At 39.1% G+C, this 25,724-nt stretch overlaps 3 protein-coding genes across 4 annotated transcripts; 1 reads left to right on the forward strand and 2 right to left on the reverse strand.

The window, feature by feature from the left end:
- Positions 1-1,240: 1,240 nt before the first annotated feature.
- On the reverse strand, positions 1,241-3,010 carry LOC131320394 (scarecrow-like protein 4). Of its 2 annotated transcripts, XM_058351095.1 has the most exons (3): positions 2,703-3,010; positions 2,491-2,603; positions 1,241-2,112 (listed from the first exon to the last, which is right to left on the reverse strand). In XM_058351095.1, exons 2-3 carry the CDS (start codon positions 2,561-2,563, stop codon positions 1,661-1,663), a joined length of 525 nt encoding a protein of 174 aa, XP_058207078.1. In that variant the 5' UTR covers positions 2,564-2,603; positions 2,703-3,010; the 3' UTR covers positions 1,241-1,660. The 2 variants fall into 2 exon arrangements, 1 of the variants encoding a protein (XP_058207078.1); XR_009198215.1 differs by lacking the exon at positions 1,241-2,112 and adding an exon at positions 2,142-2,240 and having other exon boundaries at positions 2,491-3,010.
- Positions 3,011-6,068: 3,058 nt separating this feature from the next.
- On the forward strand, positions 6,069-9,720 carry LOC131321068 (uncharacterized). Its single transcript, XM_058352084.1, has 3 exons — positions 6,069-6,083; positions 6,184-6,372; positions 8,963-9,720. Exons 1-3 carry the CDS (start codon positions 6,069-6,071, stop codon positions 9,254-9,256), a joined length of 498 nt encoding a protein of 165 aa, XP_058208067.1. The 3' UTR covers positions 9,257-9,720.
- Positions 9,721-12,617: 2,897 nt separating this feature from the next.
- LOC131320968 (SCARECROW-LIKE protein 7-like) lies at positions 12,618-15,046 on the reverse strand. The gene has a single exon (XM_058351913.1). The coding sequence runs from the start codon at positions 14,785-14,787 to the stop codon at positions 13,000-13,002; it is 1,788 nt and encodes a 595-aa protein (XP_058207896.1). The 5' UTR covers positions 14,788-15,046; the 3' UTR covers positions 12,618-12,999.
- Between the last annotated feature and the right edge of the window lie 10,678 nt (positions 15,047-25,724).

Raw genomic sequence — 25,724 nt, forward strand, 5'->3', positions numbered from 1 at the left:
ATCTCATGAATAGAAAGAAGTATTTGTCTGCTTGCTCGATCTCTTATTCAACTTTCAAGAGACCATCCGTTTCTATGAACAAGAAATGTAACATAGCTGAGGTGCAAATTGAACTGATTTGTGGTTTATGGGTTTGTGGTCTCTTTGGTCTTTGTTCTTACTTCTTAGACATGTGAGATTCTTTTGTTCTTTTTCCCACAGTATGGCTTGTATACACTGTTTGATTGCTGACCCGTTCACCAGCATTCTATTGTGTACGTAATATGTCTCCTTGAGCAAGATGTCTTTTGGACTCCTTAATTTCTCAAGCTTGAGCAGAATTCGTCTTCGTAGTGAGAACTTGGTTTTCAAGTCATCGTTGTTTCCATGTTGCTAAGCTACACCCACAAACGGCTTGCAGAATGCACGGTTATCGAAACCAAAATAAGGGGGTGTGCTCTTTACTATGGTCAGGGGCATTGCTTCGTAAATATATCCTCTGCTATCTGCTCCTCAGTATAGAAAGGAGCTCCCGTGTCAAATACTTTCATTCCCACCCTTATACGATGATTTGAAGACAAATTAGCTCTAGCTATATCTATAGCTAGAATTCTTTCGTCTCCTAGTAATGCCAGAATCAAACTATTCAATGAAAGAGATGCAAGATCCTTAGATAAAAGAAGCTTTAGAAAGGCAGGATCGAAGCTTTCAATTTTCGTTCCAGATCAAGGTTGAATATTGTGCTTTGCAATTGGAACTCATTGCCAAGGGTGACATTGTTGGAGCCAAAAGGTTGGATTCATTCTCACCAAGCTAATCAATCGATCCAGAGGTTGGTGACAGTACCCGTGTGTCTTGTTCTACTGCTCATTCTGGTGCAGAGATTTACAACTCAGAGAATCGGAATCATGGCTGGACCTCTCTCCAGTTTACTGAAGCGATGTTTGTCTTGAATAAACTTCTAAAGCCAAAAACTAACGAGTGCAAGAACTGCAAGGTAAAAAAAATCCTAAGATGAACCATATGGACACACATAAAATCAAGCTGCTGGTTAATTTACCATGGTAACTTTGAAGCTCCAATTTTAAGTCCTTTTTGGGTTCTTTCCGGGGCTTACTTTGATGGTCAAAAACATTAACATTTCAAAACTATTGAGAACATCAATCACATCAAAATCAAGTTCAAGTTAATAAAATGTCAATTGTAATAAGGTTCCGGAACATATTTAAGGTGAATGAAATAAACCAGCTCTATTCCAGTGCAATGCTGCAATCTTTTTTTCTTAATCAACTCAAATGCAGTTTGAATCACATCAATCGATACGCAATTAGCGTAACTTTTAGCACGGTACTGAACAATTTCGATTTCAATCATCAAGATGAGTACGAGAAAAAGCCACCAGACTATACCACATCCATAATTATACGACAAAAAAAAGTGGACCTTCAATTATACGAGGCCATGTTCCTTTCCATGGCAACTCTCTAACTCCACAACAGAGCCAAAAAAAAACACACCAATGTGGACAAAACAAAACCAAGCACCCCCTTCCAAGTAGGTGCCGAGCGGCATCCGGCCGTTTATCTCGGCATGAAATCTGAGCGCATACATGTTTGGACCGTCTATTGCTTGGTCAAGATTCGAGCCGTCGGTTGCCGATATGAATAGCTAGATCGACTGCTCAGCACAAGCTTGGTAGGGGTGCTTGGCAGCATCCCCATTCCCAAAAACCAGGTTCCGACTGAACCAATGAAAACAACGGACTGTAATCGTAATTCCACAGGAGTATCTCTGCCTGGCTCCGTGCGTAATGGCTGACCGGAACCGACTCGAAGCCAGCGCTCTCCATCAAAACCTTCCACTGCTCCCTGTCCTCTGTGCGCTCCCTCCTCCTCCCGGTCCGACCACCGCGGCGATGAGGCGGCTGAGGAGCAGCCTCTCCACTTGCTCCCTCTCCAGCGAGTCCCTGCTCAGGTTTGGCCCTATCGACTCGAAGACCGCCGAGTAGTAAACCAGCGCGTTCTTCACCCAGTTGGTGAATCCCACCCGGTTCAGACTCACCTCGTACTCGCCCAGCGTCACGATCAACAGGTTCAGCGACTTGGCCAACCCGGATCCTCCTGTTAGTGCAAACTGCAAAGAAACGATGAAGTGCCGATTAGAATACTCAAACAAAGAGGCTTTTACCATAACAACATGAGCAATATGATTCAGAAGCCCTTTGGAATTCGATGAATCCCTCGAAGAATATGAAGTATTTCCTGCATTCAAAGCTTAGAAAAGTTGCAAGGGGCAGTGGTGTATTGTTAGCTGTCTGATTAATCACATGGCATAGAGAGAGGCAGAGTAGCTTATATCTGCTCTTGCAACGCATTTACCCCTTGTTGCTCAAGCATAAGTTACTTATATTGATCAAACAAGCTACTTCTAACTCCTAATGGAAAATGGACGGGAACTGTTGATTGTAAATTGATATGTGAATGTGTAGTAATGGCTCCAACGTAGTCTTACCCTGATTGACCATTAATTTTGTCCAATCTGATCCCTTCTGGATATGAATAATGGTGCCGTCTTGATGATGCATTTGCAATCCTACCTTCTTTGCTAGTTCTCCGCGCCATTTTCTTCATGGTTTCCAACATTAGATCAGTCAAAAGAAAATGTGCTGTTCAAAAAAAAAAAAAAACCTGCAAGAAGATGACAGAACATCTTAAATCACTTACCCTACTAACACCAATCAGTGAACTAACAACTTAACCAAAATTTAACCGACATCAGCGACAGCAAAAAAGAAAAATTAGCTGCCGTAGCTTCCATCAAGCCTAGTATTTCTAACTTATGCAGAAAAAGAAAGTTCAGGAATCGGCAAGGGCCAAAAGTGACCAAACTCAAAAGATGTAGCATTCCAAATACTTGAATGTACCACTAACCTACGAAAAATTTGCACCAACAAGTTTATCTTACCCAAGTGGTTTATTGCAAACTGTAGCTCTATCTCATCTTTGGAAGCATGAATGGAGTTGCATGATTCCTGCATTATTACTTACAACGAAAAAAAGGAATTGCGTTGTGCGCATAGTTAAGCTTAAGACCAAGCAAGCCTGCTAAAGATGGATATGTCATTCAACCGGAGATAGAACTGAATCATTCTACCAAATTTAGAAACAAAGGCTACCCATGAGGGGATTGAGCTGAGTGAATGTGGCCAAGAAAAGAACATATGAATAGCCAAATCGCCCTAGGGGAGGTACTGTTTGATCTTGGCAATTATAAGGAAGTAAAGGTGTTGAAAATTTTCAGAAAGCTGTCACAATAGTCTAGAAGATAGATGCCTAGCATTTGATACGCTATTGCCAATAAGATAAGGACTAGCACACGGTTTCTTTCTATACCACGCGTCAACAAGCTCCAATTAAGACTGTAAGTGGAGGGTTTGAAAATATGAGGCCAGAAAAGGATTATCCAACAAGTACACAAGGAAATGGTAGACAATAAGATTTTCAACCTTGCCATTGATTGCGTAGAAGATATATGCCTAACATCCAATATACTAACACAAGAGAAGAAATTGCACTTTTGGGCACAGATAGGCCCACATGGATATCTATTAATGCAATATATGAAGCCACACAGAGGTTTCTTTTCAGAGTTTTCTCTTGCATCAATATAATTTTCTTGAAATAATAGAAAGGCATTTCAGGCTCATGAACAAGCATAAACCCATCTAACTTACAGAAATTAAGCTTCCAATAAAAACGTAAGTTGAGAGAGAGAGAGAGAATTCAGTCATTATTCCCGACATCTCTTGCATGAGTAGATTCAGAGGAAGACCCAATGAATTGAACTCCGATGCCAACTTCCTCACTGATGCCAGTAAATTGAGGTCCAATCCCATAGCTTCAATTTTTGCACTTGGGATTTCCTTAACTATAGCTTCTTTGACCTCTTTTCCAGAAGCCATTCTTCTGATGCCCATTGGTACATGGACACCACGCAATGCTAGAACATGCACAGTTTCAGTGCCAATACCTATTGACGCTGCTGCAACAACAGCAACATGATAAGCATATGCCAAAAATTCAGGATTCAGAACAATACACTACTTCATCCAACACAGTTCACTCATCAACATTTGCCCTTCTGTCAGTTATGTGCAGTGCCCAATATGAATAGCAGATTGAATAGGCAAAACTCAAATAATCCAACTTCAGGAACATTCTGCAACATGCTTTGTTCTCGATTATACTTGTCAATTCCAAAACTTAGAGCGATTCGTTGCTAGGTGTTTTCCGCTGCTTATATAGAATTTTGCATGTGAAGTGTATAAGCAAATTGGTTCAATAAAGTTAAACTTACTACCTTATGTTAGGTGTCTTTTTCAACAGAACGAGATACCAAAATGTTACATTTAGCTAATTGAGAAAAATAATTTCACAAGTCCGAGCAAGCGAGAGCCCACGCAAAAAAACTTTCATAATGAAAGTTTTGACAAAACTCAGGATATAATGCTATACAGAATCTTTTTTGCAACCATTCATGCACCCCGCACCAGCATTTAGGCTTGCTCACCCTTTTTTCTTCTGTAAAGCCTAGTGTTCTGTTATTGTGTGGAAGGAACCTGAAAGTACACATGCAAAGGTATCTCCAAGGGATGAAATAACAACCAAATTCAATGTATTGTGAAAGTAAAGGGAACCAGATTGTCTGTTGGAGTGAAACCTACACCGTTGAATAAGCAAGAATATTTCTTTTGGAGCAGTGAATTACTACTAATTTTACCCCAAAGCAGATGTGAACTATAAGAAGAGATTTTTATAATTACTACTAATTATTGTGTTGTGATTTGTGATATTCCCTCAGCCAAAGAAGTTGTTCTTTTCTTGAAAAGTAGATAATTTCATTTCAAACGCCTGAAGGCATTACAAGATTTCACCGCAAAGATTTCACCGCAAAATACAGGAATGAAACAAAACTACCGGCATCTCGACGGAAGCAAATGCATTAGAAGGCTCAATAACACATGCCGCAAAAGCAGACAAACAACGAGGTCGGGCATATAAATTGAAGTGACCATGAAATAAGAAATTGCCTTTCAGAAAAGTAAAAAAAGAAAAAAGTAAGTGACCATGAAATCCAATTATAAACATAGTACTAATTGTTATCAGTTAGGGTTGAAGCCTGAAGGGTGGAAGAGACCCCTGTAACAATTGCAGATAGAGACCAGCCCCATGAATTCCTTCCTAAGCATAATAAACTCCATTTCTGCTGAACAACCGCCCTCTCTCTCTCTCTCTCTCTCTCTCTAGGGAGTGAATTCACATCCAGTGATAAAATGGGTTTCATCCGGTACGGCCATATCTATTTTCATGAAAATAAAATCACACAAATCATCTCCGATAATGTATTAATCAGTATTCGATTAATGTTATCTTCAACCAGGTTCATCATCTCGACAATTGCTACGACCTGAACCATTTCGATCATAGAATAATCCAAAATGACTTCATGCAAAGAGACGTACACAACATGGGTTTCATCAAGTGCGGCCAAACCTATTTTCATAAAAAAAACTTCACACAGATCATCTCCGATTACGTATCAATGAGCAATCGATTCACATAATCTCATCTTCGATTTTTCTTCTCAACAAGCTCTAAAATTTGAACAGTTTTGATCATAGAAATAATCCAAAATGAGTTCACAATTTACCAATTACAATTTTCTACGGACTTCGCAGGTTCAAATTGAGAAGTACCAAGAGAGTCCGTACGACGTCGTCACTCGTAAACCTCCTGTGTTAAACACGCGAGGCCACCCCATCGACGTCGTTTTGAACAACCTCGCAACTCTGAAGCGCGAGTTCTTGACCGTCCAGTGATAAAATGGTTTTGATCCAGTATGTACAAACCTATTTTCGTAAAAATAAATTCACAAAGATCATCTTCGATTGTGCATTAATCGGTATAATATTCAAACGATTTTCAACGAGGGTTACCTTCTCGACAAGTTCTACAATTTGGACACTTTCGATCACAGAAAGCATCCGAAATGAGTTCACAATTTACCAATTACAAGTTTCAATCCATACAATGGAAGCTTCGCAGGTTGAAGATGCGAAGTTTCAATGGAGTCCGGACGACGTCGTTTTGGACAACCTGGCGTCTCTGAAGTGCGAGTTCTTCACCAAATTCGCTCGACTGTAAGAGAAAAGGCCAAATCAGATTTGTGGGTAAGCTCTTCTCTGGGTTTTCTCTCCCCTTTTATCTCTATGCAAAACTCATTTTCAAGACTGGAAGCTATGAAAGTTTCTTCAACTTCTCCAATCTCCAGAGGTTCCTGAGGGATGATGGTTTTGTTGAAGATATGGAATTTTGCATAGAAGTTCATACATGGGTACAAATCACAAGCCTCGCTTGCATTTTTTTTCCCCATGGAATTCGTTTCTACAAGCAACATATTGGCTTGTTTCATTAGCTTTCTGGCTTCTGCTATCACCTATTGGCCATTGGCCAATGGCATGATAAATAGTGCAACCATGTTTTCCCTAGCCTTGTTCTTTAGTGTTAGTTGGACTAGAAATGATTGTATTTTTGCTTATATGAAATCCAGTAATATTGGAGATGAAAGGTTTTGAAGAGTAAAGATTTGGAGCATTCATCTTTCAGTGATATAAAAATGGTGATAAATTTGGGATTCTGTTACAAGATTTGATGAAGAGCATTGGAGTTGCTCATTCTTCCTAGCAAAAAACAGATTTAAGGATTGGACATGGCCTAATTGGTCCAACTTAACTCTTACAAGTTACAAGTACCCTCTCCTCTAGTTTCACTGGATGTTTTTTCCATTTCTCCCCTTTCCCGGTGGTAATTTCATTTGCCTTTTCAGACAGTTTCTTTATTTTTTTCAATGCATTGCTGACAATGGAACATATACAAATGTGGCAACGACAAACAAAACTGTAATTTTAAACTTCAATAGGAAGAGAAACGTTTAGTTGGCGCCTACAAAAGATAATTTTACTGCATATATCTTTTTACTGCATATATTTGCCTCTTTCCTTTCCTATTCAATAGACCTTCCGTTTCTAAGAACAAGAAATGTAACATAGCTGAGGTGCAAATTGAACTGGTTTGTGGCTTATGGGTTTGTGGTCTCTTTGGTTTTTGTTACATTAGACGTGAGATTCTTTGGTTCTTTTTCCTACATTATAGCTTGTGTACTCTGTTGGATTGCTGAGCCGTCCACCAGCATTCTACCATGTAGTAATATGTCTCCTTGAGCAAGATGTCTTTTGGACTCCTTAATTTCTCAAGCTTGAGCAGAATTCATCTTCATACGAGAACTTGGTTTTCAAGTCATTGTTGTTTCCATATTGGTGAAAGATCGCTATCCTATTTAGAATATATCATTATCAATTTTCTGATTCCTATTGTTAGGTAGCAAAATATATTCACATTTTCTAGAACCCTTGTAAATGTAGCTACTCTAGTATCCACTGGTTTATTGACTCATTTTATCCCAATTTTTAACTAGGCAATTGGCCGAATTGTTTTACTATGAGGTTGTTCTAGGTTGAAACTGATGGAGCAAGACAACTTGTAGTAATTTTAACTCTCTAACATCGTAACTTTGGCTAAAAAGGAAGAAGAAGAATTGAGCTTCTTTGGTGGTTCTTTGGTTTTCGAGCAAATTTCATTACCCTCGGCCCTTGGCTAAACATTTTCAGTATTTAGTGCGATGCTCACTCTATAAGTCATTGCAGGATGTGTCGGAGAGTGGGGAGGCTGTTAAGTTCAGTTTTGGAAGGATGAAGATTTGAGGAAGCACAGTGTTGTGAAGATCTCAAACCCCATTTTTCTCGATTGTGTGGAGAGGCCTGTCCCGGGAGGTCTGTACATATGATGTTCCCATCTGTATCTTCGCGTCATTTCAACTTTTAGGACCTTTGGATAGCAGCTGCTGCAATAGAATCTCAGACTATGTAACTAAACTTGACAATGCTACGAGGGAGTAGCACTATTTTGGCTGGCCTTGTCAAGCATAACTTATATAGAGTACATGGATTCATCAAAATAGATTGAATACTTGGGTAGGACAATTGTTACTTGGATAAGATGGGGGATACGTGTCCGGTAATGTGTAGAGTCTTTTCAACTTTTAGGACTTTCAGCAGCATGTCCACCCGCACAACAACATCCCCCAGTTCGTCAAACCTTATATTATTGAGTGATGGTATCAGTTCTGCATTTCTGTTCTTTCGTTTCTATTTTTCAAATGCCATAGTTTTGCTGTATCAGAGGGAGATTCTGTGGTTTATAATGGCTTCTGGTTTGTTGGAAATGATTTGATGATCTTGTAACATGTGATTGATATGGATTCTCTGAATGTGAAGCTGTAAATCATTAGGACAACTTGCAACTGCCCAGGTCATTGTGGTCATACATCTTATTACACCAGTTTATAGCCGTTGCTATTTGACGTTCTCCGTAATCTTCTACAACGTTCGTGTTTATATTGCTTACATTTTAGGGCAAGCAGAAGTAAAGTAGTTTGACCTTATTTGGTTTTTATAATGTTGCTAAGCTACACCCACGAACGGCTTGCAGAATGCACGGTCATCGAAAGCAAAATAAGGGGGTGTGCTCTTTACGATGGTCAAGGGCATTGCTTCATGAATATATCCTCTGCTATCTCCTCCTCAATATAGAAAGGAGCTCCCGTGTCAAATACTTTCATTCCCACCCTTATACGACGATATGAAGACAAATTAGCTCTAGCTATAGGTAGTACTCGTTTGTCTCTTGTAAATGCCAGAATCAAACTATTCAATGAAAGAGATGCAAGATCCTTGGATAAAAGAAGCTTTAGAAAGGCAAGATCGAAGCTTTATATTGTAGGATTTCCAACTTTCCTTGGTTTTATAGTTAATACTTCTCGGTTGTCATTTTGTTCAGTTTAATGACCCTTTCTATTTTCGTTCCAGATCAAGGTTGAATATTGTGCTTTGCAAATGGAACTCATAGCTAAGGTACTGTTGACATTGTTGGAGCCAAAAGGTTGGATTCATTCTCACCAAGCTAATCAATCGATCCAGAGGTTAGTGATGGTACCCTTGTGTCTTGTTCTACTGCTCATTCTGGTGCAGAGATTTTACAACTCAGAGAATTGGAATCATGGCTGGACCTCTCTCCAGTTTACTGAAGCAATGTTTGTCCTGAATAAACTTCTAAAGCTAAAAACTAACGAGTGCAAGAACTGCAAGGTAAAAAAATCCTAAGAGCATCTTCAACCTAGACTTCAAATTTGGGAATGTCAATTTTTTTTTCTTGGGCTTATGCGACAAAATTTGACATCTTTAAAATGTACACTCCAACCACCATGTCAAATTTACTAGTTTAGGAAGTTTTAACCGGTAAAGAAATCAAAGAAAATTTGACGTGAGAGAGATATCAAATGACACCTAGACAATTGGCATCTTGGTTAGAATTGATTCAAATGCCGATTCATCCACTTGGCATGCCATTTCAAACTTCACGTCTGGCTTGGAGATGCTTAGACCAAGTTTGAGAGGAGGATTATCTCAGTTTTGATATTATGCTTGTTGCAATTCTTTTTAGTACCAGTTGTTATTGTCCTTGCCTTGTTCTGCTTAATTGTTTTTGTTTGGTTTGTACTGGTTGAACTTTGTAGCTTTGACCTTAAGTTTATCAATGTGATAATTTACTTTTTCTAAAAGGGAAAGATATGGAGTCACTAGCAAATATAGTCAGTCACTTGAGTGCATGAAAACTACAGTATATCTCAAAATCTATATTTTGGGCATGAGTCTTAACTGATACTGATCTATCAAAACTAAGTTCGGAAATGCGCACTTTGTACTCAACAACAAACATTACACAGGCACGAGACACAGTGCGTGCACGGATGTGATGCGGCATACATTGCCTAAGGTTTGTGATCTTCTAGTATTTGAATTGAATCAGCTTATCATTTCTGCCAGACTCAGTGCAGTACTCTTTATACTAGTATGAGACATTCAAGTTTCCCTTTTCTTTTTTACTACTACTACATTTTGTTGAATGCCAAGTTCTAACCTTGGTTTCTGACGTCTAGCATTTTTGAATAGAAGGGGGTAAAAACAGCGGTACATATGGGATTAGTTCTTCAGAATTAGTTGAGGTATGTGTAATGAGACCTAGACATCTTAGTTACAGGGGGAAAAAATCCTAACAGTTTTGGAGACTGACGATGGCTTCCTTCCTTCGGAGAATGGAAGGGACAAGCAATGAAGCCACTATCAAAAGTACTATGCAAACGCCAATGGACCACAATTTCACATAACTCGGACAGAAATCAAAACACCAACCACTTGCATTGGATGCGACAAACTGGCCCCAAGTAGGTCCGGTTGGTTGGTGATTTTACTCCTCTCACAATTGATTTGGGTTAGTTAGATTCATGGGGTTAGGATGCAAGAAAAAAGAAAATTCTCCTGACTCTCTTGGTTCCGGCATGGACGGTCTAACTTTGGCCAGACCGAAGAGGGATTTAGTTGAGACGCGCGCATAAACTAGCCGGAACATCCCGTCGGGAAAAAGGAAAAAGAGAGATACGACAAACTGGTCAGCAAAGAAGTCTTGGTTACCAGGAGACAACGACATCTTCTTGAGTTGATCATTTCGTGCAAGCAAAAGACAAGTGAAATGGGCATGACGAAATCCAATCCAAAGACAAAAATAAAAAATGAACCACCCTTTAAATAAAGAAACCAAATTGTTTTTCGAAAACACTATAGTCACCGACCGGGAGGGTCGGTGACCGGCCACCGATCCTATGTGGGGTCCACTCCGGACCCCGCACGAATGATCCGAGCCGTTCAATAATTTTAAAAAAAAAACCGAGTGGGCTACGTGTGAAATAAGCTCAATCCGATGTGTGTATGTGCTCGATCCGAGTTGTTCCAAAATCAGATGATCCGAGCCGTTCAAAAATGAAAGTTTGGAACGAGCACGTACACACATCGGATTGAGCTTATTTCTCACGTAGCCCACTCGGTTTTTTTTTTTAAAAATTATTGAGCTGCTCGGATCATTCGTGCGGGGCCCGGAGTGGACCCCACATGCAGTCGGTAGCCGGTCAATGACCCCAAAGTCGGTGACTGTAGCACTGCTGATTGTTTTTTTTCAAGCGATTTCGACTCGAATACAGAATCAGAAGCCTGGGGATGATTCATAATAGTACTACATAACACAACTTGCATATATTTAAAATAGACATGCAGTGGAAGCTCCAGAGTCCAGATTTAGGCCGATTCGGGTTCTGTCCACCTCGATGAAAAATCATTCGTTTCTGTAAAACCAAGGTCCGATTCGGGTTTTTTTTTTTTTTTTTTTCAACGTAGATGTCTTTCGAAATAAGATCGTTTGATATACAATAATTTGAAAGGGGTAATAGGCTTCCTTAGGAAAGGGACTAGCCATGAATCCACTATCAAAGCAATAGACCCTTGACCCTCAAAGAAATCAATTGTCTTTTCAAGCGTTTTATTATAGACTCTTAGAGTCGATTCTAGAAAAGTTCCGTAACATCAACGAAATTGCACATACCCGGATACAGGTGTGTCCAGAGGTCGTCCGTGAATCTCATGAGGCAAATATAGAGTCCAAACGGATCCGACAATGTCTCCGGATCTGTAACCATTGGTCTAAATCCGTAACATGTTTGTTTCATATAATTCATACTTCATACTATATGCAAGTTGCATCTACTTATTTTTAAAGGGAAAGTAAAGTTTCAAACAGTACTTGTTTTCTATTTCTCCATTTCTTACAGCTGACACGATCAAATAAACAAAAGCAAAAGGAAAGAAAATATAAATAATCATCCAAGATGAACCATATGGACACACATAAAATCAAGCTGCTGGTTAATTTACTATGGGAACTTTGAAGCTCCAATTTTAAGTCCTTTTTGGTTCTTTTTCGGGGCTTACTTAGAGCATCTCCAACCTTTGACTTCAAATTGGAGATGTCAATTTTTTTTTAAGGCTGATATGGCATTTTGGCATCTCCAATTTGACATCAAAACCTCATCTCCAATCCTTAATGTCAAATTCTATTTATTTGATATCAAATTATCATTTTCCAACCCTTATGTCAAAATACAAATAGTCATTTTTTGAAATTTGGCATGCAAGATATACATAATCAAAATTGGCATGCTTCCTCCCCCTTTCATCTATGTCTTAAGCCACGTATGATTTGGCCTAAAAAAAGCATTTGGGTTGGTTTGTCAATTAGTGTGAAATATTACAGTTACAAACTTCACATCAAATTTGAGATCTTCCGTTGGAGATGCTCTTAGATGGTTAAAAACGTCAACATTTTAAAACTATCGAGAATATATTTTTGATCCAAACTATCGAGAATATCAATCACATCAAAATCAAGTTAATCAAATGTCAATTTATATGGTTTCGGAACATATTTAAAGTACATGAAATAAACCAGCTCTATCTATTCCAGTGCAGCGTTGCAATTTTTTTTTCTTATTCAACACAAATACAGTTCGAATCACATCAATCGATATGATGTTAGCGTAACTTTTAGCACGGTACTGAACAATTTCGATCATCGAGATGAGTACGAAAAAATGAGTACGAAAAAAAGCCACCAGACTATACCACATCTACAATTGTACTATATTCTTGTGATTCTAGACTTTATCATCATTGACAAAAAAAAAGTGGACCTTCAATTAAACTAGACCATGTTCCCTTCCATGGCAACTCTCTAACTCCACAACAGAGCAAAAAAACACACCAATGTGGACAAAACAAAACAAGACCAAGCCACCCCTTGCCAGGGGTGCCGAACGGCATCCGGACATTCATTTCGGCACGAACAGTTAAAATTGGATTTAAGCGCAAACCGTCCATTATAGAGATGAATAGCTGGATCGACTGCTCGGCACCGCAGAAGGGCCCCATCCCCAAAATATTCATCAGAAATGCAGAAAAAATTAACACCAAGATGAAACAGTAAGCAGTGGAACTTTGTTCCAGGCCAGAGACAGAAACCCAGGCTCCGACAGAACCAACGAAAACAACGGGCTGTAATCATAATGCCACAGCAGTATCTCCGCCTGGCTCTGCGCGTAATGGCTGATCGGAACCGACTCGAAGCCGGCGCTCTCCATCAAAACCTTCCACTGCTCCCTGTCCTCCGTGCGCTCCCTCCTCCTCCCAGCTCCCGGCCCGACCACCGCGGTGATGCGGCGGCCGAGGAGCAGCCTCTCCACCTGCTCCCTCTCCGGCGAGTCCCCGCTCAGGTTCGGCCCGATCGACTCGAATACCGCCGAGTAGTAAACCAGCGCGTTCTTCACCCGGTTTGCGAATCCCACCCGGTTCAGACTCGCCTCGTACTCGCCCAGCGTCACGATCGTCGGGTTCAGCGACTTAGCCAACCCAAGGGCGGTCTCGACCCCGACCTCGGGTTCGTCAAGCAGGTTATAAAGTTGGAGCATGAAATTCACAGCTAAAACCTCATCCGGGTCCACCCGGAAATTCGACCCGTTCAGCTCCTGGATCGGTGTTAAAACCGGTTCGAACTCGAAGTTTAGACCCAGTAGCTTGGCGAAGTCGCTGAGGCGTTTTCCGGTGGCGTGTAAAGCCGCTGACGGTGACTTACCCAGGATTTTGGCCGGAATACCCGAGATCCGGATCAAATCGGGTTTTCCGTCGGGTCGGGTCGCTAGGGCTTGGAGCAAGGCCGACCACTGAACGCCCTGAACGATGCCGAAATCGACGATGTGGATCTTTTTCGCCGTCTGGGTCGACTCGAGTATGGCTTGGTTAGCCGTCAAGTGAGCGAATTTGGAGTAAGGGCAGGCGTCGTTCAACACTTTGTAACAGAGCGTGAGTTCCTCCTCCGACGTGGACGGAGTCGTTGCCGGTTCGGAGATTTTTTTGGGCATTTTGAGAATTTCCTTTTTTTCGTCTTCGCCGGAGCTCTCCGCGTCTGATAATCTATTGTGGAGAGCTTCGGCGAAATAGTAAACGACTCGTTCGTTCGGACCTCCGCGTCTGTTCACGGATTCTCTAAGCGTACCCAGAGATTTGGAAGCTTTTTCAGGGTCTGAGTCGACGAGTTGTGCGCATTCGAGTAGAGCCGTGAACAGGGGCGTTGATGAGTGCCGTGAACTCGAGGAGGAGGCGGCGGCGGCGGCGACAACAACGTCGTTCTTCGGCTTTTGAGGGGAAGACGGAACCCACGGGATGGTGGACTCGGGAAAGATGACTCGGTTGAGATCAGACGGCGGCGGCGGGGGAGGAGGAGACGAAGCGATGCTGAGTCGACTCTGGCAAGCGGAGAACGGATCGGAGCTGTAGAGACTGAAATCGCTCGAATCGCCACCGATCAAGCTCTCCATCCACTCGTCCGAGTCGTACTCCCCGCCGGATCCGCCGCCGCTACCGACGTAATCGGAGAACCTAAAACCCACGGCGGCGGCGGAGTGGTGGTGGTGGTGGTCCAAGGCGGGAAAATGGAACCCGGAAACCGGGTCGGGGCCGTCCGCCGCTCCGTCGTGAAACGGGTCTGGCAGCCCGTACGGCAGGGCGGCGGGGGCATTGGCGGTGGTCCACGGGTTAAGGCAGAACGGGTTCAGACCCGTCACTGCCGCGGGTTGCTGGTGGTGTTGCTCGTGTTGCTGGTGGTGGTGGTGCTGTTGCTCTTGCTGCTGCTTTTGTTTTATCACTTGTTGAGCGATGGCCATGAGGTTCCCGCTGTCTGTGCACATGTACGCCATTCTCCGGCCAAATCTCGTCGGTGAGGGTCCAATCACATCACCGGAGTTGATAGAGTGAGTGAGCTGAGCTCTCGGCTGATGTAGAGAGAGAGAGTGAGAAGGGGAAGTTCGTGGAGTGGGAGTGGAGGATTTATTAAAGAAGGAAAGCTCTCTCAGCCGCAGGAGGAGGAGGAGGAGGAGGATGTATGATTAAAGTGTCAAGTGGGAAAGGAAATGGGCTAGAAGGGTCCCACCGTTCCAACGTACACTTGGACTGAGATTTTAGAAATATCCTTTAGAAAAAGTGGGAAATATTTTAATTTTTTAACGGAAAAGAGTTTAATTTTGGATTTAGATATTTTAGTTGTGATGCTGCCTTTTTGACTGCTAGCTTTAAAATGGGAATGAGAAGAAATTTGTCTTAAACCCTACAAATTCTCTCATTTTTACATGTTTATGCTTAACAGCGAGGGGACCTAAAGAGTTGCGGATAAAGAAAATTGAATCTGAAACCTTAAGGGGCTAATATATTGCACGAGCGTTTAGTATTTAATTACTCCCTTCGTCCAAATTTAATAGTCTTTCGTTCGATTCTAACCGGATAAAAATTGAGGTATATTTTTAAATTGGTAATGAATTTTATATTCAATGTGGATGTTGTTTGATAGATCTCAATTAGTTCTATAAGAAAATGTTTCCAAAATTACATAAAACATTATAAATTATAAGATATAATCGATTGAAAAATGATACAAACTCTAAAAAATGACCATTAAATCCGAATGGATTGAGTATGTGTGTTGACTATTATTACTAGTATCTTCTATCTATCTCTTTGCATCTATTATCCCAAAATCCTAGATTGAGCTCCAGTTTGGGCCATTTGTAAGTCATTTTTCGAGCCCAAATGAATGATTAGAATTGTTTACATTGTAGAGTTTATCGAGAATATTAATCATTTCGAAAACCACATTGTTCGGATAACATTTGATATTATTTTGATAAGTATTTAATTAATTTGTTGAATCCAATTTAATATAACAAGAATTGAGAAATTTTTGGGTAAGCATTTTGCAAAACTCGAGCGTGTTCCACTAACTAAAATAAGTATTTATTTTTTGAATTAAATGTGATATATTATTATAAAATGATCTGTCTTGTAAAATAAAAATTAAATACTCAAAAAATAAATATCTTAGAGGAACGGTTGAGTCGATTTTATTTACACAAAGAAAAACGAATAATGTGCTAATCAAATTAGGAACAACAGCGAAGGTGGAATTGGGGGATTGGGTTATGCAGTGGTGTGTGTAGTACCGTATTGCGTACCTCCGAACAGTCGGATCATGCATCTGACGGCTCAAATCTCATCTCGGCTTATTTATTGCCAAAATGAGTTCGAGCCGATGATCCGATAGCTTGAAGGTGCGCAGCTCGCTGCACAACACCAAACCGAAGTCTGTGAAGGTCATAAAGCTTAAAAATGAGGTTAATTAGTCAAAACGAGATTTGGAGAGCACCACCTTTTTCCTACTTTTGGGTAAAATCCAGAGGGTAATGACTAATGAGGGTGAATGACGTGGCGCCGATAAGGAAGTGGGACCCAGTGCACGCCTCGAAATGGAAGCTCCGAGTCATTACGTCCACGTATACCACCTTCCCTCCCGCTCTGTTCGGCCCAAACAGTTCTTCACCCGAGGATGGGGGCGGGGGCCCACTTCTGGACTTTTTATTGCGATTTGCGACACATCGGTCTACGGCGCGTCGACGTCGCCGCTCGCCGTGACGTCATGCTCTGGGATCTTTTCGGAAGAAGCGACGAGTAATTATTCAGGGGTTCTGGCTCTTCTTTGTTCGGTTTGGATTTTGAATAGAATTTTTTAAAAGAAACGAGTGAGTGATGAGAGGTAGATAAAATAATATAATTTATTTACATTCTGAACAAAGATTTTGAAATCTAAAATGAACAAAACAGTGCCCACACGTTTTCCAGGGCAAAAATGTTAGAAGTACATAGGGTGTGGCACATCTCAGCTACACCCCTCTCATATACAGGTGGGGCCTACTGAAACGGATTCCATCCGTATGTGAGAAGGGTGTGGCTGAGATGTGCCACACCCGATGTGTCCCTAGCACCTCTCTTTCTAGGGTCCAACATTTGTGGCGTTGGAAAACTACAATCGTGCCATAAAGATCACTAGCTTTGATTTGTTAAAGTTTTTATTTTTTAAGCACTCAATTATTCTTTTAAAAGACAAATCATTTTCTCTCGATGTACATCAGGCAAATCGGGATTCCATTACAAATTATCAAAATCGTTCAATTCATTTTGAAACAAGTTTGTTTGAAAAAAAAATTCAACTCATTTGTTAGCGATAAAGATTTGATCGGCTTTTATCCCTGAATTTGCAAGGACAAAATTGAATGAATTGACAAAGTTCTTACCGATATTTAATAAGCTGATTTTTAATAGAAAATTTTAAAATATATTTCAAAAATATTTAAAAATTATGATCATTAATGTAAGACTCCAAAATGAATTCCAGACAATCCGGTGGTTGTGGTGTGTACACCACCAAATGGTGTATCATAGTTGGGCTCCACAATAACTAAAGCCATAAAAATATTCAAATCTTCAACATTTACGGATTTACCCATGGAGTAACTTTTTCGAAAAATAACGTTATTTTGAAAGAGCAGGTGTAAATAGGAAATTTTATTCATGAACAAGGTTAAATGGACAAAAAAAATTTGTGACATAAATTCTAAAGGTAATATACATATATATATATATATATATATATATAATATACAAATTAGGACGGGGGAGAAGTAATTTTCGACAAAATGGTCTGAAGCTTCTCTGTCATAAGTAACTCATAAATACGAAGTATTTTTTTATTTTTTATTTGTCGGGTGATATATATCAGCGGGGTTAGCGAGAGATATTAGGGTTAGCACAGAAAGTCCAGAGGATATTCATAGCCCTGGCCCCCAAAGAGCCTGCCTCCTACGGGGCTCGAACCCAAGACCTTCCACAAATGAAAGGCAGTGACAGGGCTGGTTGATAAATGCATCTGGAGGGGTACATTAACGGGGACTTTTACTGTCAAGTCAGCCTATGTTATTGCAAAGGAAATTGTTCAAACAAGAAGGACTGCCCATATTAGTGGCTAGATCAGTGGATTAGAGGCTGACGAGGATACGTAGAAAAATGTATGGCATATGAAGGCTCCCGCAAAAATTAAAATGTTTATGTGACGGTGTTTGCATGGTATTATTCCAGTAACCAGTGCTCTAATGCATCGACAGATACAAATAGATCATATTTGTACTCTCTGTGGTTTGGCAGAGGAAACACCCTCCCATATGCTCTTTCATTGTGATAGAGCGTCAAAAGTTTTGGTGTTATCTCCATTTCGCTTGCGTCCGGAGATAATATGCAATGCACAGATTCGGTACATGTGGAAGAGTGTAGGGGATATGCCTAATGGGGAGGTGAAGAAGGAAGCTCTTGGTTTATTTGCTACAATTGGTTGGCATGTGTGGATAGCGCGGAACAATTGGACCTTCAAGCAGAACTGGAATTTGGAAACAAAAATTATCCAAGGTGCATTGGAGGGCTTTGATAATTTTTTGCAGGCCACTAAGAAGAATCAAGTTTCTACTTGTGCCGAGAAATGTGGAGTTGCTGAGCCATGGAGACTGCCAGTACATGGAATGATTAAGATAAATGTTGATGGTGCTTTTGATCATGATTCTCGTAAAGGGAGTGTGGGAGTGGTCTTTAAGAATGTTTTAGGAGATGTTCTGGGGTCGTTGGCTGTTCCTATTCTAGGAAGAGCATCAGCAGAAATGGTGGAAGTAAAAGGATTTCGCATTGTACTGGCCAGTCCCATTTGTTCGTTTGGAAGCTCGTACTCTGTTGAAAGAGATACGTAAACTGTGATCAACATGTTATAGGGAAAGAGACAGATTACAGCATGCCTGGATGTCATAATTAGAGATACTTTGTCTTTTGGTAGTCGATTTAATTATTGCTCCTTTAATTTTGTTCCTCATAATTGTAATAGGGTGACTAATGTTTTAACCAAATATGCCCTATCTTTGGAGGCCCCTATAACTTGGCCTCAGGATTTTTCAAGCTGAATTCATAGGGAAGCCTCCTTCGATATTTTTTTGATGCACCAATAAGAATAACCAACTATTATCAATTGAAAAAAGAAAAAAAAAAAAAAGACGTACCAACTGCACTAAGCAGTGGTTGTCATAATAAATACAAAGTCAACATACACAAAATCTCTAATTTGGCGCAATTATCTAATTAATGGCACCCGTGGCGTGCCTCAAGTGAGCTGAATTATTAGTCTAATTAATTACTATTATAATCATTCCAAAAAGAATTTGTCCTATCTACAAAACGGACAAGATTTTGTGGACTTCTTCGTTCAGAACGAGAGTCACATGCATGCACGAGGTTAAAAAAGGTTTAATAATAAGAGGGTTCGCGACTTCACTCGGAGGTGAAAAGTGAAAACAATAGTGTGTAATATTGGACATGTCCAGCTGGTGCGTAGTAATTGAAGGGGACTCTTTTTTTGGGAGCATTAATTTACTCGGTGCCTAAACAGGATGGGGGGAGGACAGGTGTCTGATACGCTGTAACTTTCGCGGAAACTATTACTCCGTTACACCACACCATTATATTATGTGTTAGATGATTTTACCGGACTTACGTCGGGCAAAGTTATGAGTTTTTTTTTTTTTTGGGAATGCAAGATTGTGGGTCTGCTTGTACACAATTCAGACTAATCTTTATAGTCTTTTTACATGCTTACGCATAAGAGTAAAATGGTTTCGAAAGTTGTTAAACATGAGATCTTAAGATTGAACAAACTCTTAAATTCCAGACAAAAACACTTGGTCAACACATTGAAATTCGTAAGAGTATGTTTAATCATAATATAAGAGACTATTAAGAACTCAAGCATGAGCATTATTCAACTAAGGCCCCGTTTCGCTAATGAAAATAAATATTTATTTTTTAAATTAAATGTGATGTATTACAAGAGAATGATCTGTCTTGTAAAGCAAAATAAAAATGTACTTAAAGAATAAAAAACTTTGCAGAATGAGACCTATGTCCGACTTTTAACCATTAAACCAACTTGATGTGAGAGAGGGACTCAGAGCTTTATTCAACGAAGTCCGAGTTCTACTTTTAACCACTAAACCAGCTTGGTGTAAAAGAGAATAAGGTTTTGAGTGTCGGGCGACTATCACACTCGCACCACACACAGAGCTTCCATTTAAAAGTGATCGGGATGAGAGAAAAAATGAATCTGGATCGTTCACGATTTGGATGGCCATAATAGTCGACTGTTACTGTCACGCAGCACCTGCTCAGCGCCTTAAAAGTTTATCGGGGGAGGGGGGGGGAGTAACTGGGTCCGTTCTTTATGGACGGCCAGTGGGACCATGGGGTTGGACACTTGGACCAAATGCCGTGGACTGAACGGAAAAAGCGATCGAGGAAAGAGTGGTGAATGGTGACGGGTGGTGGTGGACCAAAATGGGCCGAAATGCCACAACGGGAAAACTCAGGCAACGTGTGGGGATCGATGATGATATTTTATTTCCTTTCTTTCAACGGGGGAAGATCGATCTAACCCCACAGTCCACTCAAGGGCTAGCAAAAAGGATCGTGATTGATGAACAGTAGTGCTTGTCAGTGTTTTTCTTCTTTTTATTTACTACTCCGTCTCGGAAGGAAGAATTTTTCAGTGCCGGATTGATACTACGTGGTGTCCGTTCGACACATCCGAGTCATCTTTTAAGGTTTTGGACGGCTTAGATTTTAAAAGAGAAAAACGAGAGATAGAGTTTCAATTTGAACCGTCTAAAAGCGCATTAAACCACCCGAATATACGAACAGGTACCACTTAAAATATACCCACTCGCCTGGCACCGAAAAATTTCTCATCTTGAAAGAGATGGTTTTCTTGGTCGATAATGATATTCTTGAAGAAGAGAGTCTCGAGAGATAGTGATGGGGTGAAATCGACGTGACTCCAAGCAAATTGAAAGCGTGGTAGACACTGGTGACTGGACCCTGCGTCATCTCCCATGCTTTTAAGAAAATTGGAATAGCAGTGTGGTACATGCATGTGGGCGGATTGGGGAATGGTGTCGTCCACATCCAAACTGTTAATCTCGATAATTAATGGTTCGGACCGTAGACGGTTGGACAATTGAAATTACGTATAGTACCGTACAATTCGGATTGTTAATTGCCGAAATTAATGATCTGAATATGAACTATACAGTATGCACAACACCATCCCCATGTGGGCTTGCGAAGTCTAATTCAATTTAATTTAGGAAGAGTTCGAAATTGTATTGAAGTACTATGTGGAGTAAATTCTAGGATGTATACTATATGCAGTAACCAATGTAATGCAACTTGTATTTTTTTTCATTCGATACATAATAGAATTTGTGTGTCTTGTGTTTTGGCATGTACCAAATTTAAATTTCGGTACTCCACTTTAGAATTGCATGTACTCCTTCCGGCCAATTTAAACGTCTCATACTATTTTTTGTGCATTTTCAAACTCCAAAAAAATATACTTCTGTATATTATTTTTAAATGTACTTTGATTTGGTGTTAGAAAATTTTAAAATAATATGTAGAAAATTTTTTTTTTGGGGTTTGAAAATGCACGAAAAATCATAGGGGACGTTTAAATTGGGACGGAGGGGGTAATTCGTTCAGGTTCATACACCGATTGATATATATATATATACACGGGGCGGTTCCGGGGATACCCAAAAAAAGTCTAAAAAAGCACCTCATAGTTTCTGATCAAATTTTTATGATTCAAGCCACTCAATGTGATCAGAATGTGATTTTAAGGGTACCCGTAAGAAATCGGCAAAAATAAAAAGACTGAGAAGGGCTTGATCCGAACAGTTTCAAACAATTTTTTATTGAACGGTTCAAATAAAAACTGCTCAAATCAAGTCTTTCCCGGTCATTTTTTTTGCTAATTTCTTAGAAGCACCCTTAAAATCACATTCTGCACACATTGAACGGTTCGGATCATAAAAATTTGATCGGGAACTATGAGATTGAGATTTGGGGTATTTTTTTAGGTGTTTTTTTGGGTGTCCCTTGAACCGTCCCGATATACGTATATATATATATATATATATATATATATATATATATATATATATATATATATAATTTTAACTTTAATTTTAAATACACGTATTGTGCAATTTCAGTCGACTTTTTCACCATCTCTCTCCTAAAATCAATTGGTGTTAGAGAGGATTTCAATTAAATCTTTTATGACACTCGATATCGCACCTGTAAGTCTGTTCAAGCATACACCATATATAAGTCTAGATTTAATACAAGTAATCACTTTCTTTTATGACTCATTACAATATAGTAAATACTCTTTGTACTGATCAAAATTATACTGGGATGATGATGATGATTTTCTTGCGGCTTATGTTTTTGTATTCTGTTTTAATTGTGTTTTTTTAGGGCTTTAGTTTTGTCTTTTTTTCCAATATCTCTGGGATGATGCTTCCTCGAAAAACACTAGTAGCTGTTGAACAGCTTGCGAGCTTGAAATTACAAGTTAATTACTAGTAGCTTTCGTTAAAAAAATAAAATAAAAACAAGGGCCAAGCAAACACCGATCGTTTTACATTTTGCTCGCCTGTTCACCTAAAAAAATACTCTCCCGTCTCTAAATAAGTGTTCAGTTGCACTTTTTCATATTATTTTTAAATTAATTATATCTTTCAATTTATACCATTTTTTATAATTTTTAAAACTTTGTCTAATAGAACCAATTGTGATCTATTAAACAAAATTCATATTGCATATAAAAAAATATCCAGGATAGTAACATTATTAAGGGACAAATGGAGTAGTTTGAGTGACGAGGCTCAAAATCCTAATACTGGCATCAATTTTTGTGGTGGCACGGCCCAGTACTTGTATCCAGGCCCAATAATAAAGATACGATGGGCTTCGTTGTTCAAAGAGCAATGGTTTTGTTTGGTTGGAAGTTTAATTTAGTTTAGTTTTGATAATGGGTGGAGAAAGAAATAGAGTAATAATTGAAGATAGAGGTAATGATTGGAGATAGAGGTAATGATTGGAGAGAGATGATAAAGTAATAATTGAAAAATAGGATAATAATTGAAGAAAGAAATAGGGTAATGATTGAAAACAAAACTAAAACTGAAATGTTAACCGAACAAAGGCAATGTAATGTTAGAGGAAAAGTTTTTTGGGTTCTTCCTAGCCGATCCTCTTTTATCACCCATTAGTTGTTTAGGCCCCGCGCACGTTAAGTACAGTACAAGTCCTTTATTCCTTACACTCACGCGCCTTTTGAATTTAGCATAGGAAAATTATCTCATACAGATGGAACATTACTTTGTAATGTCCCAACTCGTGTATTATTGGTTAGTATTGTGGGATCCATTACTTTTTGTTAGTGATTTGATAACCAAAAGGATGGTAATACTGCCATGAACACTTTTTTTAGTGCCACGACAGTGTCTTGTGTTACAATTGTACCCCTAGCCCTTCTCTCTCATCTCTCTCTCACACTCATGCCTCCCCTCCTCCTTCTCCCACACTCTGATCATTTGCTCGTTTTCTACTCACCCTTTCCAATCGCTAGTACCCTTTTTTCACTTGTGAAATTCTCAATCGGTGCTTCTCAATCTTTGACAACCGAACAGAGCAAGGCCAATGGGTTTGCGTCCGCAGATCGGATCAATGCCCTTCTTCTTTGGTGATGATGATGATGATAACTTACGTTTATCAAATTGAAATTGAGCAACACAACCAGTCATCAATTAATTTATATAGTACTCTAGGTTGTTGTCACTTACAACTTTTGTTCAGCATATTTAATTTTGAAAAAAAAAAACTTTTTTGAAATCTACTCAATAAAATCTTTCAAATAAGATTCATATTTAATATAAAATTGCGTACACATAACAAATTATTTTATACCCCATAATTAAGAATTCACATCCTTCTGGACAATTATCATCTTTCAAAAGAAAAGAATTCACACTTCTCAAATGCAAAATTCACACATCCTTCTCTATATAATTCACTCCCCAAATTAGACAATCCATACCAAAAAATGCAGAATTCACACTACTTACAATAGGCAATTCACACCACTTGATATACACAATTCACATCCCTTAAAACTCATGTTGTACATAATTTCACACCTCAATACAGCAATTTACTTCTACTGTTATATACAATTCACACTTAAACAATAATTTTATATCCCATATAATAGACAATTAAAATTCCTTAAGCTCTTTTTGTACATAATTCACACTCAAAATGCAAAATTCACACTCGTTGTGATGGAAAATTCACACCATTGCTATACAATTCACACCCTCAACAACACAATTCACACCACATATAACAGACAATTCACTCATCCTTAAATTGTGTACACGTAAAAAAAAAAGGGGTTATTTATACCCCTTAATGAATAATTCACACTCCTAAAAACTTCACTCTCGAAATATGAAAGAATTCACACACCTCAAATATAGAATTCATATTCCCTTTACACAATTTACTTTCCAAAATACACAATACATACCCCTATAACAAACAATTCGCATGCTTTATTATATAAATTCACACTCACACACAACAATTCACATATCCTACAACAGATAATTCACACCACAATACATGTTCAAAAAATAAACAATAATTCATACTCCTTAAACTTATGTTGTACACAATCACTCCTTGTAAACACAATTCACACCATTCTTGACGGACGATTCACACTAACATATCATACAATTCATACCCACAAATAATTGACAATTCACACCCACTTAAAACTCTTGTTGTACATAATTTATAACGCATGTTGTACACAATTTACATTCTTATACAACAATTAACACCTTCTATAAGAGACAATTCCCACACACACCAAAAATAACTATTCACACCCAAAAAAATACAATTCACACCCATAATTTTTTTTATTCTACACATAATTTCATATTTAATATGGATCTTATTTGATAGATCTTGTCAAATAGATTCTAAAAAAATATACAAAAAAATGGATATATATAATAAAAGATATTACATTATAAAGTTTGTAATGCAAAAAGTAAAAATAAAAGTTCACATCAGCACAAGTCAAAGTAGATATATATGTTCTTCACGCGCGTCAGGACTTATGGGGAAGGGAAATATAAAAAAGGGTCTGTATGGGACAAAACTCTAAAAGCGGGGCCGGCTTGGAATTTTCCGAAGTTTTTTCGAAAATGTTCCCGAAAAAGAAATGAATGGTTCAGATTCCCTTTGATGTTTGGGTCTTAACTACTATTAATTTCACGTATCCGGATATTTTCGGAAATTTTTTTTCCACAATCTTAACATTTTTGTTGTTCCGATTTGATTACCGGAATTCTATAGAGATAGAACTGTGCTATTCAAACAGAGAAAATCCACACATATCACGCACAGATTTTTTGTGGAGCTTCATTAAATGTAAAACACTTTTTCAAGGGTCTTCGCAAAAAATCAGCTCAATCCAATATCTATAAAAACTCGATCCAATCATCTAACTTTTCATTCAGATTTTATGATAATAAAAAAAATAGATGATTGGATCGAGCACCTATAGGTATCGGATTGAGCTGATTTTTGTAGTAGCCCTTTGAAAAAATGTTTTATATTTAATGAACGACTCGGATTATTTTTGTAAAACCCTTAGTGGATGCCACAAAAAAAATCTGTGTGTGATATTTGTAGATTTTGTCTGTGTCGTTAGCATTGCACATGTACAGTTCAGGAAAGAGAAGACGGAAAATTGCCAATGACAATAAATTGACGGTCCAGAACTATTTCGTGGAAG

Source organism: Rhododendron vialii, chromosome 3a, assembly GCF_030253575.1.
Source record: "Rhododendron vialii isolate Sample 1 chromosome 3a, ASM3025357v1".
Classification (NCBI taxonomy): Eukaryota; Viridiplantae; Streptophyta; class Magnoliopsida; order Ericales; family Ericaceae; genus Rhododendron; species Rhododendron vialii.